The sequence below is a fragment of the Sminthopsis crassicaudata genome, chromosome 4 (genome assembly GCF_048593235.1).
Source record: "Sminthopsis crassicaudata isolate SCR6 chromosome 4, ASM4859323v1, whole genome shotgun sequence".
Taxonomy (NCBI): Eukaryota; Metazoa; Chordata; class Mammalia; order Dasyuromorphia; family Dasyuridae; genus Sminthopsis; species Sminthopsis crassicaudata.
In genome coordinates, this window is record NC_133620.1 from 96,122,064 (window position 1) to 96,137,339 (window position 15,276).

Genomic DNA, 15,276 nt, shown 5'->3' on the forward strand with positions numbered 1-15,276 from the left:
ACCTACCTCCCATTATTTTAATGATCACGAGATATTATTTGTAAAGTACTTAGCACAATGCGTAGTACATAGTAGGTGATTAATAGATTCTTGTTCTCTTCTTCCTGTTGCAATAACGGAATTGATCTCCCCGCATCAAGTTTTCTTCATTCTCTAATCTGTGCTCTATCCAGCTGATAAAGTGATTTTCCTATAGGCACATAACTGGTCAAATCAACCTCTTTCCATCAGATTATTTATAACAAATCGCACTGTCAAGATCTCATATAGAATGCTGCATTAGGCATTTGTAACCCTTCTTAACCTTTTCATTTTCTTTCTCAGTTACTCCCTTAGCAGCTAGTGCTTCCCTCTTTAAAGGTACCATCTAACTTCTCTGGATGTAATTTGGATACATCTTTTTGTCTACATATGCTTTCTCTCCCAAAAGAACATAAGATCCTGAGCAAAGAGATTATTTTTGCTTTTTTCTTTATGTGCCTGACTCATAGTAAGAGTATTGACATAGTGTCCCAAAAACCTTAGTTCTTAGAGCCATGCTGTGATTTTGGGATACTAAGTGTGGGGTTAAGTGCTAAGACTTTTGGGATACTCATACTCTAAGGCTTACAGAGCACTTTACAGGTTATCTCATTTGAAATTTAAAACACTCTTATTTATTACATGCTATTATTATCATCATCCCCATTTTATAGGTAAGGGAGCAGGTCAAGAGATTTCATCATGTACCCAGGTGAAAACAGTTAAGTCAAATTTAGGTCTTTCTCTAGGTTCCAACTCTAGTGAACTATCCGGATGCCAATTTATTCACACAATAAATACTTAGTAATTGCACCTTGATTCTCTGCTACCCATTCATTCCCATCAGATGTGGGAGTGATGCTACGGAACTTTATATAATTCTCATGTCCCTTTAACCTCTAGCACTTACTTCACTTACTGTTTAGTACTGTCACATTTAGCCTATTTCTATCAATTTCTACACCCTTGTGCCTTTTTTCTGTCTTAAATACCTTCAACCCACTCCAAGGTTCTTTCCAACAATGTTTTTCAGTCCTCAAATTCTAAAATTCTCTCTCCTAGGAAGCCCTTGACTATGTCTAGCTGGGTCTTATCTCTCATTTCATTCTTTTCCCCTTTCCACTCCTTGTACTATTCATCATATTTACTTGTAATTCTTCAAACTATGTGTTTGTAATTTTGGATCTGGGTTCTGAAAAGTTTTGTTCTTTTAGAAATCCCCCATGGCCTACAGTGGGATTCCATATATGGGGGTTTTCAATACATTTAAGTGTATATTCCCAAGACAGAGATTTCAATGACTTGCTGTTTCTGCCTGTTTTTTTTTTTTTTTCTTTCTAGCTGGGTTTTTTCATACTTCTATCCCTTTCCACTATTATCTCTCCACTGTGCTCAATGGCTGATCCAGTATTCAGGCCCTCCTGGGAGGCTTTAGAAACTGAGGCCATTTGCTTGTGCTGAGTAATCCCTACTTCTCTGACAGTCTTCCCCCATTTTCTAACCTTCCCTTGTTATTTTTAGTGTCAGAAGATCTTCCCAGGTATTGTCATTGACATTCACTCAATTTTTCTATTATCAGAACAGCACCAGGTGTTGACCTGAGCAAAGCACCAAACAGGATAAGCAAAAATGAGGGAGGAGGGGAAATCTCAAGGGCTGAAAGTTCTGGTCTCAGGGTGGTGATTCACAAAATCACAGCTTTGGAATCCAGGGATCCCCATGATTGGGCTACACTTCCCCTTGGAGAAGTGGCTCCATCTGAAAGGTTTGCTTGCAACAGAGCTTGGTTTGGAAGACAGGTTATCTGGATTCTGCTGTCTGCTCTAGCCCCAAGAATTACTGGCAGATCCATTCTCCAGATGTTTTCCCACTCAGACTAATAGAGAATAATATGCCCCCCCCATATCTCCTCATTCTTAAAGGCTCCTGAGATCTTGAAGGCTGGGGATGGAGAGGGAGATAAAATATGATTTAATCATTATTTCCTTGGCTTACAGGCAGGACTGCAAACTGATGGTAAGAATAGACACTTCTCTCCATGCGTTGAGGGAATGATCTTTGGGAATGTAATGGGGACATCAGGATGCTCAGGAGTGAATCTGGTCCTCCCTCTAGGATGTCAGAGGATCCAGCCATTTTCCTGTAAATTAGCAACTGGGAGTGGAGGTGTTGGGATGGTCTCAGTTTTAAGTTGGTTAAGATGGGAGACGTTTGTCCCGCAGCATTAGGATATTCAGCAGTAAAATAAAGAATAGATGGAGGTAAGGGGTTACAACTAGAGAAGAAATGAACACAGAGGAAGACATTGGGAAGGCTATACCTTGATCATAGAACCTTGTGCCTTGGCTAAGATGTCAGGATGCTGGCTTTCCAATGGAAGTGACTTCAGGATTTGGGTCAGGTGGAACAGAAGTTGTGGTGTGTGATGACTGTGTCTGTGAGGGTGGGGAATGGTCTCACTGAATCTACAGCATGGCAGAGGAGATAGGAGCAAGGACATGCTGGGCAAGATTCGCTTACTTCCCCTCCAAGCTAAGATATTCCACATGCCCTCACTTCATGAAACTCTCTAGGATTTGGAGAGAAATTGGGGAAGGCATAAGAGGAGGGAAGATGTTTCCTATCCAATCCCGATGACTTTTTTTCCCCTTTGAGTCTGTTACCTCCCCCCAAATCCAAAGCCCTGAGATGCACTGAGGAACGGGGCTAACCCTCCCTGGATCGCTGGCTTAGAATATCATGTCTGAGGGAAAAGAGAGGTTCAGGGTGGACAGAAAAGAAGGACAATGCCATCGGCTTGTAACAGGAAGGATTGAGAGAGAAAAGAGAGGGAGGGGGAGAAAAATGCCCCCGTCCCCCAGCCCTCATTGCCTCCTCTTCTCCACGGCCCAACCGACTCGGCCCATCTAGCTGAGCATCTTGTGACGATCGAACACCGTCTTCCTCTGTTCTTGCACCTGCAGCTTCCATCGCTGCTGGGCTCCTTCTACCCGTTCCAGCACTGTGTTAGCTCGGGGTCCTGTCAGGGGGGCGGCTGATGCAGCCAACGAACGGGCATCCTGCAAGGAAAAAGAAACGAGTTGGAGGGAATCTTCTCAGTCTCAGGAAGCAGCAGCCTCCAAAGCCCTGGTCTCCAGCATATCCCTCTAGCCAAGCTGGAAGATATCAGGGAGATTCCTCCTCTCTCCCCTTAACAGTTACATCTCATGTTTCTGTAGCACTTTCTAAAGGTGATCTCCCCAAGTCCCCCAGCTCCTGCTTCTGAATCTGGGTGCCTGCATGCAACATCATTCCATGAAACAGACCTCAGCTTTATATATTTTTCCTAGGTTTATTTTCTGTATGTGAATGATTCCTTAGGAATCTATCTATTTACTCTGTGCTCTGAGATTTATTCTATGCCTTAGAGCCACAGAGCAGTATGAGAAGAGCTGAAATATCTGACTGAATGAGTAATGGGGGGGGGAATGGTGTCCCAAAGTGGCCAATGAAAGAAGGGGCTGGGCTACTCTCCCATTACCTAGAACTCAACTTCTTAAGCTGTGGTTTGTGACCCCTGTATGGGGTCTTGTAACTGAATGTGTAAGTCATATCCCTCTAGCCAAGCTGGAAGATATCAGGGAGATTCCTCCTCTCTCCCATTATCAGTTATATCTCATGTTTCTCTAGCACTTTCTAAAGGTGATCTCCCCAAGTCCCCCAGCTCCTGCTGCTGAATCTGGGTGCCTGTATGCAACATCATTCCATGAAACAGACCTCAGCTTTATATATTTTTTCCTAGGTTTATTTTCTGTATGTGAATGATTGAAGTTGTGAAGTTATGGTTATCAATAAATGTTTGATTTGTATATCTATTTTATAGACCTATCCATTTGGGAGTTATTGGCTAAAAGAGTTACAAATGGAAAAAGTTTAAGAAACCCTCAACTATAAGATGGAAAACTTTCAAGATTAGGGGAGGAGGCAAAGGAACCAAAAGAAATAGGGAAGGCCTCCAACACCTCCAACAGAGGATGGTCAAGTCATGTGCTCAGGGGAAGTATTCAACAACTCCATCTTTGGGGGATGGCTGAAGCTAAATGCTGCATGATTTGTGCATAGATGGAACCAGGATCAGTTGGATCCTCAATGGCAGATTATCCCCTCCCCCAGCTTGAGCAGAGGGATCAGAAAGGGATGGGGATGCAATCTTATTGTGGTCTACAAAACCCTTAAGAGCACTTTATTTACTTATTTAGGGTTTCTAGCTCAGAATGAGCTCAGGAGGCCAGAAGGATGTTTATAGCTGCTATTCTTGTCTCATTCGACCTGAGCCAGAGTCCAGACTCATATAGGTGGGAGCGGTGCAGATAGTTCTGGGTTGGGCCAGAGATGTACTCCTGCAAGTACAGATCAAACCAAGAAAAACTATCTCCAGAGAAGCAAAACCCAGATTGGGGAGTTGGTAGTTGTGTATTCAAATTCTAACTTTCTATTTAACACCTCTAAGCTTCCTTTTCTCTCCTAGCTTCCTTTAGTGTCTTTGGAAATATCAGAGATATAAATCATGAATGGGGAAGTGAGATGGGCACAGTGAAAGTGACTAATTTGAATCACAATTCAATTCTTTCAGGAATCATAAACCAGACTGTAGGAACTTGGAAAATGGGAAAATCTGCATTTCCTCCCCTTTTCAGAAATAATCCAACAACATTCCTCCAGTTTGCCCTTGCCTTTTTGTCCATGGTACACTACAAATAGCATTAGTGTTAACAATCAGAAAAGTTGAATCCAAATCCCAGCTTTCATTCACCAATTGAATAAATTGCTTAACTTCAATGGGCCTCAATTTCCTCATCTGTAAAATGGGGATAAGGAAAAAAATACTTGTTAGGGAATTCTTGGGAAAGAATTTTGCTCACTCTCAGGCCCTGAATAAATAAGGACTACCACTAAACTCAATGCCTTCTCTTTCATTTTTGACTGTTCTAAAACTTTGCTTTGGATAAATCTCAAGAGGACTCCACAAAACTAAACTAAACAAAACAATTAAAAAAAGATGGGTAAGGCAGTATGGCCTATTAGAGTTTGGGATTTGGTGTCAGGAGGTCAGAGTTCAAATCTTTCCTCTCAGATACTCTTAGTATGGTCCATGATATCACAGTCTCTCCGAGCTAATCTGAACAAAAATGGAAATGATAATACTCTGGGATCAGATGAGGAAATCACTTTTCATGGCACTTTAAGTGCTATGTAACTGCATGTTACCATTACCACAACACCTGGCTACTCCAAAGCAGTTACAGAGCTTTGTCCCAGACAAGAGTGGGATTTTCTGCTGCATCTGCATTTAGGTAGGGTGTAGGTCTAAATCAGGGCAATCAAGATGGGGAAGAGCCTTGAGATCACATTACCTGAGGATTCTGAAAGAACTGGGAATGATTAGCTTGGGGAAGAGAAGGCTTGGGGATGGAGTAGGGCAAGACATGTATTCAAATATCTGTGCAAGAGGGATTGGGCTTTTCTACTTGCCTCTAAGTGACTGAAATTGGAGTGATGGGTGCCAGTTGTATAGAGGCAACGTTTCCTAACAATTCCAACTGTCCAAAGAAAGAGGAAGGAGCGGCTTTTATAGTTTCCCCTTAAAAGAAGTTTCCAAGCAAAGGCTGGCTCATTTATTGTAAGAGGGGCTCCCAGTCCAGGTATAGGTTGGACTGGGTAACTTCCAAAGCTCCTTCCAATTCTGAGATTGTGGGATTCTGACTTCCCTGATGGGACACACTCACCTGGGGAATCTAGTTCCAATGAGAACCTGGGGTGCCAGGTTTCTCCTTTTTATCCCTGACCTTTCCTGAGGTTCATTCTCAACCCTCACGTCCCCCTCCCCAATTCTCCCTCCGACTCCCGCCTCCTCTTCCCCTTCGATCTCGGAACTGCCTCCGTCGAAAGCAGCCTTCTTCTCTAATTACCACTTCCCTGCTTCTGAAGCTCCCGAGCCCATGCATTTCCTGAAGGACCCGAGCCTGATCTTTGGGGGGGATTAGAGCCGAGGGCCAGGCCCCCGCCCCCATGGGGATTTCCTCCCAGCCTCTTCCCGTCTCTCATCTCCTGCCACACACCTCTTAAGGGATTAGCACACCTCTGGGAGCCCAGAGCCGCTCAGCACATGAAACTTTGCTTCTAAGGCCCTAAGCTGGCACAGCTTCTGACATCCTCAGGCTGCCAAGCTGGGGGAGGAGGGAGGGAAGCGGTGGGGATGGGGGGAAGGGGTGGGGTGGGTAAGACAGCAGGCAATCAGGCAGTGGCCCAGAGAGGTGGGATAACTTGGTGCTTAGGGGGCTGGGTGGAAAGTTCATCACCCCCATTAAAAAGTACCCTTCTCTCCACTCACACACATGCACCCATGCCATGTGCCAAGGTATAAAGTGAGCTAAGTAGTCTCACCCTCTAGAAGTTCAGATTGAAGATAAGGTCTCTTCTCTAAAGTATTTGGATAACTGTATTTTCATAGAATTGGTTTCCTTTGTATTCCTTTGTGTTTTGGATTATGCATTTAAAAACATCAATCTGAGAAGAGGTCCACAGGCTTCACCAGGCTGCCAGGAGGGTCCATGACACACAAAAGCCCTCTCTGAAGGGGATCTCTTTTCAGGTATAGGTTGGGCTGAAGGGGAAGCCTCAAAGGCTATTTCCAAACCTTAGATTCTGTGGGATGTCAAAAAAACACCTCTCTTCTGAATCTGTGCACATTTAAAGTTCCTTTCTTCTACACATGTACCCTTACCACCAATTAACAAGAGAAATGAATGGTTTTGGGGTCAGAGGACTTGGGTAAAAATCAAACTTCTGACCCTCACTGCCCGTGTCATCTTAGCTGAGTCACTTTCTATCTCTGGATCAATTTTCTCAGATGTAAAATCAAAGAATGGAACTACGTGGTTCAACCATCTCTTCCAGCTCTGAGACTATGTCCTCTTCTCAGTACCTTTAAGGGTTATGAAGCACTTTTCTATACTTATTATCTTATTTCTGTCAAGGATCTCAACTCTTTAGTTCCCCAAGTGCCCACTACAGAGTTTTGAAGAAAAGATTCTTAACTGTTGAAGAACTGAACTGAATTGACTAACAGTTAAGCAGAATTAGTTCCCAAATATAAATGATTCCAAGTGTCATTTCTTTTCTCTGCCTCCTTCTCCAGGAGATTTCTGCATTATTGACATAGAAACAAATTCAATGGGTATTGTTTGAATGGCTGGCAAGGTAAGTAGACATCTTAGAAAGGATGTTGATCGACTGGCTAGGGGAAGGATGCAGGATATTGAGGATGCTGGGTCCGTGCCATATCACCCTAAGATATCATTGATCCTCTTCAAAAAATGAAGGACAAACAACAACAACAACAAAGGTTAGTTGAAGGAACTAGTTTTTGATTAGCCTGAGAAAGGAGATAGAGGAATAATGGGACATAAAATATTTGAATAGCTATCATGCAGAAGAGGTAACAGACTGAATCTGCTTGGACACAAATGCCAGAGTTAGAAGCAGTAGGTGAAACTTGTGAAGAGACCATTGGGGAAAGGGGGAATGGCTATCTTTGTGGCATTTTCCATCATAGGAGTCTTCAAGGAAGGGTTGAGTGATTACTTAGTGACTTAGAAAAGATAGCTACTCAAGTAAATTTTGGAACTGATGGCCTCTAAGTTTCTTCTCAACACTTAATTCTATGGAAGGAAATAAAGGAGATTTCTAATTGACTCTGGTGCAAACCTCCAGGTGAATAGAGAAGTAACAGTGTAATAAGGGAAAATTCTGTATTTAGAGTCAGGGATATTATCGTCATTCATTCATTTTTCAGTTGGGTCCAATTCTTATGTGATCCTATTTGGAGTTTCCTTGGCAAAGATAATGGAATGGTTTGTCATTTCATTCTCCAGGTTAATTTACAAATGGGGAAACTGAGGCAAACAGGGTTAAGTGACATGCCCAGCATCACATAGCTAGTGTCTCAGACTTTTGAATTCAGAACTTACTGACTTTAGTCACTGCACCACTTAGTGCTTGGAGTCAGGAGACTTGGGATTCAAATCCTCACTCTGTCTTTCATTTTGACCTTGGGTAAGGTTTTGATTGTCTCATCTCTAAAATGAGGTCAGGCTAAATAGCTTCTAAGGTGTTTGGTTTTTTTAGCTCTAAGATTATGCTTATCTGGACTTTAAGATTAAATAATTTCTTCTTGTTCATTCCTACATTATTCCAGCATCAGTGAGGTGGCTAGATAGAGGGAATGCTAGGCTTGTAGCTAGGAAGACTCAAGTGCAAATCCAGCTTTAGACACTTAGTAACCTCAGTTTCCTTATCCATAAATATGAGGGGGGTTAGATCTGATCATCCCTAACACTCCTTTCAGCTCTAAACCATTTTTCCGTGAGCCTGTGGTCTCCATCTACAAGCCAGGTACAGATTTATGCTTTATCTCTCCTTGATGAGAAAAGAGAGATCCAGAGCAGGAAAAGGGACCTTGCCTCAGCTACCCCTTTGGCACTTAACTTCTGGGATTGGAGGGCTGAGCTCCCTCATGCATGTCTATGTCTCACCAGTGGAGGACTGGAATCCAGGGAGCCAAGAGCAGCAGCATTAAGGGAACATGCTGAAATCCACCACATTACCACAGCGTCATTTGTTTTCCCTTCATGTAAAGTCTTAACAAACAGCTCCTAAGTGGGGGAAAAGCTGCTGCTGAGTGGTCCTGTGTTTCCACTGCTAATAATCTGATTAAAAGGTATTAAAGACACCACATCTGCTTCAGAGATGCATCAAATCAGACCTAATCCTCGTTCCCTCTCAGGAGAGAGAACGATGGGGTGGGAACAGGAAGAATCCCAATAACCCTATTTCCTTTCCTCTCCAACTTAGGCCTGTCCCCCAATCTGTTCTGGAAAACTATGGGAGCTGGATGTGGCAACAGAAAAAGGGGTCAAAAGCTGGACCCACCCAGTCACCTTGTCCATTTATACACCTCTAACGTGCTATTTAAAAAAATTTTAAGGAGCACAGACAATATATTTTGCCCTCCTATCTCTAAAGGATCCCAGCAAAGGTAAACATGGGACTCTCATGCAGTCAATTATTTTTTTTTTCTCTTGGACTTGAGAGTCATTGTCATCATAGTCGTATTATATTACAAAGAACCAAAGAAGGATTGTGGGATGATTTTCTGCCCAAACTGATATCGATCTTAAATGACTACCTTTTGGGTCTATTAATTCATGCATATGTCTTTAGACAGGAAGATCCTTAATGCTTGCATTCATGTTCCATCTTCCTTTGGATCCACATACTGGTTACACAATACATGATAATGATCATATTATATGTACAAGTTACTTTAAATCTTCCCTTGGTCTTTTCTTTTTCCAGGGTCAATGATCCCCACCCTTTAATTTTTTTTTTTCTAATCACCATTATAACTAAACTTGAGCCTTTCTCTATACAGTAATAGCTAGGTAGCATTTAGATTTAAGCTTTTTGAAATGCTTTAATTATGTTATCTCATTTTATCATCACAACAACCCTGGGAGGAAGGTGCTATTATAGCCTCCAATATATGGAGGCTAAGTGACTTGCTAAGGGTCACAAAACTAATAAGGCAAATTTCAAACTCAGGTTATCTTGATCCTAAGTCCAGCATTGTATGGAATGTATTACTTTATTGCTACATTTCTCTCTCTTAGGATTCCTAGCATACCTACCTATCCTATGGACTCCAGGAGTTGGAAGGAACCTAAGAGACCATCATGTCCAACTTGGGCAAATGTGTGCTTAAACCTGAACCAGGTAACTGGGTCTGGTCTGAGCTGAACCAATGAAGATGTTGATGATGATAGGTAATATTTGGATGGTGCTTTATGAAGCACTTTTCTACACTTATTTGAGATAATGCACAGGTTCTTGGTTATGGAGATACCTTAACTCATGAAGGACCACGCCATGAGGCATAAGTAACTGCTAGGTGTTTCTATGAATAGCTTATCCTTCTCTTTCTTCAAAGAAGGTTAAACCTGTGCATCTGAAAAAAACAAAAACCTTCTGTTTGTCATTTCTGTCCAAGCAAACACGCTCACTTCCTCCTTTCAAAGGGTGTCTGAGCTCTGGGATTAGCACTAATGCTGCTGGAATCCTAGAAAAGGCAGCACACAGCAATCAGGAGGCTGGGGTGGCTCTTGCCAGAGTTTTCAAAGGGAAAGGGACAAGCTTTCATCTCCTTCTGGGGACTCTGGGCCTGACACTGGAAAGGGCGCCCACCTGCCTGGCATCTGGGAGAACTTCTCGACCAGAAGAATTATGTCAAGAATGGGTTGCTCAGAACTCTTGACTTTAAAGACATGACCCAGCAATCGCCTCCTAAACTTGACTATGTTTGGGGGTGGATCTCATAGGGTGGATCTCATAGGCTAAAGCCAGCTCTGGATCCTCAGAGAGAAATGAGCTTGAGGTCAGGGACCATTTCGACTGATGTGAAGGAACGCTGACTTTCCAGGAATCCTGGATGCCTTGTGTTGGAAGGAATTCTAACAGGTCAGCTAGTGCTCAGCTATCCTTTTCTTCCCAGGAGGAAACCTAAATTCCTACCATTGTCATCAAAATCCTTTTGTTCTCTCCTTAAGGACTCTATGAAGATATGGGCTCCTGAACTCTCTTTTGTTTAGTGGCCTGAGGGCCCAGTATCTGCCATAGATGTCATGTCACAGTATACTGGACAAGTAAAAAAACTGGAGGCAGAGAATCCAGGAATCCTATCCCTTCTTGTTATTAATTGTATCCTGGAAAAGGATAACATCTTATGGAGAGAGGGATGGGGTTCACCTCAAGAGTCGAGAATTATAAACCAAAAGGCCAAAATGGGTCAGTATTTGAATTTCTTCAGAATACCCAAATTCAAGGCACTGATCAATGGAAACCTGGGTACAGAAATAGAGATTTACATCCAGAAACCAGTTCAGGGTCAGAAGATAGAATACAGGAAAGTTATTTGTCTCATTCAACTTGTTTCCCTAAAGCTTTAGTCTTTTATGGTGGCTGCTCTCTTTCCCTGTACCAGCTCTGCACTGTTTGGCATGACCTCATGCCAGATCACCAGAGTGAGAATAAAGCTCTGGGCAAAGATCTTCATTTGACTCCTGGCTCTGATACTTCTTTACTTATCTGATTTTGGGTATATCACTCAATCTCAGGTTCTCTTCACTTGTAAAACGAAGGCATTTAGAGGGTTTTAACTTGGGGTCAGTGAACTTGTTTTCTAAAAAATTATTTTGATAATTGTGCTTCAATATAATTGGCTTCCTTTCTTCTATTCCTATGTATTTAATTTTATGCATTTAAAAGCATTATTTTGAGGAATTCATAGGCATCACCAGCTTGTCAAATGGTCCATGACACAGAAAAGTTTAAGAACCATTGGAGATGATCTCTCAATGCCCCCGTCTCTAACTTAAATTATAACTGTGATCTCTCCAGTTCCAACACAGCAATTACTCTTTTTCTGACTTTTGAGCATCCTATCTGATATCCTACCTTTTCTAGGAATCCCAAGAGGAAATAACTTCTCCCTCCCCAATTTTGTCTAAAGATGAAATTTCCATAGCTCTATCACTCATAGTACCTTAAATGCATATAAACCTTTGGCTGAAGAATAGTGTAAACATTAATTTTTTTCTATATATGTTCTCTCTATATTTGTATGTGGAAATGAGTGGCTTGGACTGCAAAGCCCTAGATAATAGGAACTGTGCCTATATAACTCTAAGCACAATGCCCAACATGATGCCATGTGCAGTAAAGTTTGATTTTATAATCTTGCTTGAAGGAGATCAAGAATTCATAGGAACAGATGAAGGGGACAGTAGAAGGCAAAGAAAGAAAAGCAGTCATTTAGGAATTATCAGGTAGAGAGACCACATAGAAATCCAGGAGGTGTCAGGGAGGAAATGCCACTGGATCAGACTCCAAGCCAAGTCAGAGAATGTCAGCGGGTTTAAGGCCCTTAGGGAGCATTAGCACCCACTTCAAATACATTCACTTCTGGCATGCTATATTTTATTTCACATGGCTTGGAAAAAGATGAATATCTATGGCAGAAGAGAAGTCCCTAAGGAGGCAGGCCCGAGTTATTCTCGGAGTTTATACCAAAAGCTCCCCAACATTTAATAGTTATAGAATAGAATCATAGAACAGTAGCAGGCATGGCACAGTGGAAAATATATATGAATAGAGACAAAGGATCTGATTTCAAATTCTAGCTCTTGTTCCTTAAGCCATCTACTTATTATTTTTTAGCTTCCGTTTTCTCTTATTTAAGATAATAAAGTTGAACTGAATGAATTATAAGGGTCTGTACAACAGTTGAGGGGAATCTATGAATTTGGGTGGAAAAATATTTCTTCATTTTCATTCACATCCAACTAAAAGTATTTTACTTCAATAATTTGAAAACATTTTTCTGAGAAGAAATCTATGGACTGGTTATCCCAGTAGGCCAAGGAGGCCCATCACACACAAAAAACTCAAGAATCTCTGATTTAGCCCAACTTCCCATTCCTGTAAAAATCTCTCCCTCCAGGCTTACTCAGCTAGACTCTTATCTTAACCATCTCCAGGGATGGAAACTTACCTCATCAGACAACCTGTCCCACTGTCCCATCATGAGGAAGCTGCTTCTCCTGGTTGACTTGATCTGTTTCCCTGTAACTCCTAATAACTAAAATTCTATCTTCTGGACCAAGAGACAAATCAAAGTATTTCTTCTACACAATGAATTTTTGTCTATTGAAGACAGACAATACTGAAGTGCTGGATTTGGAACAAGAGGGCCTGGACTGAATTCTAGTCCAATTGACTTGTGTGACCTTGGAAGGGTCACCTACATGATCTCTGGGTCCCAGGCTCTTTATCTCTAAAAGGAAGGAGGTTAATTAAGTTATTTCTTCCAACCTTAAATCTTTGATCTTATGATCATCACCCTAAAAGTCAGAAAAGAGGGGGGCTGCTCTTGGCAAAGAGCCTGACCCCTTCCCTCTGGCTTTGTATCCGAGGTGGCTAGAGACAAAACAAAGACCATGCCTGAGAGCCATGCATTCCAGGGAAATAGCAGCATCAGGCTATATAATCACCATTCAGCATCTCTCAATTACACCCCCAGCCAGGACTGCAATTACCACATTACCCCTAATCACCATGTGTTTATTAGATACGCCCCTCCCCTATCAGGGCTGCTATTACTGCACATTAATAACCAGGTAGGGAGCCGAAGTTTCCTCCCTTGAACATCAGACCACCCAACTGTCAGCGCCACCCCCTTCCCAAAACATAGACCCCCCCTCCCAATAGGGAAATGTTCATCCTCTGCTCCACCCTCAGTCAAAATCAGATCAACAGGATGCTAGAGGTAGGAGGGGAGGGTAGAACTGAGGAAGTCTGGTTCAACTAAGAGATGGATGGCCTAGGAATACTTTGACCACACCCTTTAAGATCAGTCTCATTTCAGCCCCAACCTCAATTCTATTCCCTCTTCAGCCATAAGCATATTTGCTACATTTTCTCTTGGTAGTGAAGGGAGAGATCTGAGAATTTGTTTTTAAAATGTTTTAAATTTCAAATAAATCTAAATGGTTTCATTTGTAATCATGCATTGTAAATTCTGTGGTTTGCACTTAAAACATTATTTTGCAAAGGGATCTATAGACTTTATCAGATATACACACAAAATTAAGAATAATGACTTAGATCAGTGATGTCACGCTTGAATAGAAATGGGGATCAATAATCAGTATAGGTGGATCCCTGCAGGTTGCACATTGACTTAATTTTGAAATGTAATGTTATCTATGTTTTATCGTATTTTTATTTTTTTTTTTTCACTAAATATTTCCCAGTTATAGTATAATCTGGATCTGGTTTCAGGTGAACCAAGGAGGGCTGCAAATTGCTTGTTTGACCCTCAGATTAAGGTCATGGTTGATCAAATGAGATAATAATTGTAAAGTGTCCGACACCTAGTAAACACTACATAAATATTATTATTGTTGTTGTTATATAAATTATTGTTATATAAAATCACTGCATCCTCACACTGGCAGGATCCCTCTAGAAATCTGCTCTGCTTCTTTTCTTTTTCTGTCATGTGATAGGAAGGGTAGCTAGGTCACAGGGAATATGCCAATTTGGCTGAATTGGAGAGCATGAAGAGGGATCTAATGGAAAGATAGATTGGAATCAGGTTATGAGAACTTTGGAAGCAAAGCAGAGCTCCTTTGTAAAGGTGGGGGTCTACAGGTGTGGAACACTGTATATGACAAAGGTTTTTATTAGTTTATCAGGGTATCTAGAGGGCACCATAGGGCACAGAGCCCTGGGTCTGAAATCATGAAGACTCATCTTCCTTGACCTTGGACACTTAACAGCTGGGTGACCCTGGGCAAGTCACTTAACCCTGTTTGCCTCAGTTTCCTCATCTTGCGTTGGAGAAGAAAATGGCAATCCACTTCAGTATCTTGGCCAAGAAAATCCCAAATGGGGTCATAAAGAATTGACTATGACTGAAACAAGTGAATAATAACAATGTAGACTGATACTTTATGATACCCTGCCTTCTTACTCCAGCCAACCCCTTGCTGTCCTGTGGGACTAAATATGAATCACTCATTTGAACCTGGTACACGTTTCTTTGCACTATGGCTACATATGTACTCAATTTAGCCCTCCTTACTAGTTTGTACAAAAAGAATCAGCTTTCAAAAATACTCAGACTGGGAGCAGCTAGGTGGTGCAGTGGATAGAGCACCAGCCCTGAAGTCAGGAGGACCTGAGTTCAAATCTTGTCTCAGATACTTAACACTTCCTAGCTGTGTGACCCTGGGCAAGTCACTTAACTCCAAATGCCTCAGCAAAAAAAAATACTCAGAGTGCCCAGGAGATGGGAATTCAAATCCTGTTTCAGGTCCTGTTGATGACTGAGTGTGGATGAAGTCACTTAATCTTTTTATGTTTCAGTTTCTGCATCAGCAAAGTAGGGAATTATAACTTCCATTACCTCCATTTTGAACAATGTACTTTGTAAGTCTTAAAATTTTATAGAAATGTATGTTATTATAGAAACATAACTTATTAGTTTTGAATATTAGTTCCTACTTAGATTATGAGACCACAGAGCAAGAACTGAGAGATCTGCTATTCCTCCACTCCAACCACCTTATTTTATTTTATTAAACTTTTTTTTTCAAT

The 15,276-nt window shown here is 41.7% G+C and overlaps 1 protein-coding gene across 4 annotated transcripts in view; it reads right to left on the minus strand.

Moving 5' to 3' along the window:
• Positions 1-633: 633 nt before the first annotated feature.
• The window catches only part of TMEM9 (transmembrane protein 9), a 31,455-nt gene continuing 16,812 nt past the window's right edge, over positions 634-15,276 (minus strand). For all 4 annotated transcript variants that reach the window (XM_074308746.1, XM_074308747.1, XM_074308749.1 and 1 more), the window contains exon 6: positions 634-3,080. In XM_074308746.1, coding sequence (XP_074164847.1) covers positions 2,928-3,080 — 153 coding nt within the window. In that variant the 3' untranslated portion in view covers positions 634-2,927. The remainder of the gene's footprint in view (positions 3,081-15,276) is intronic.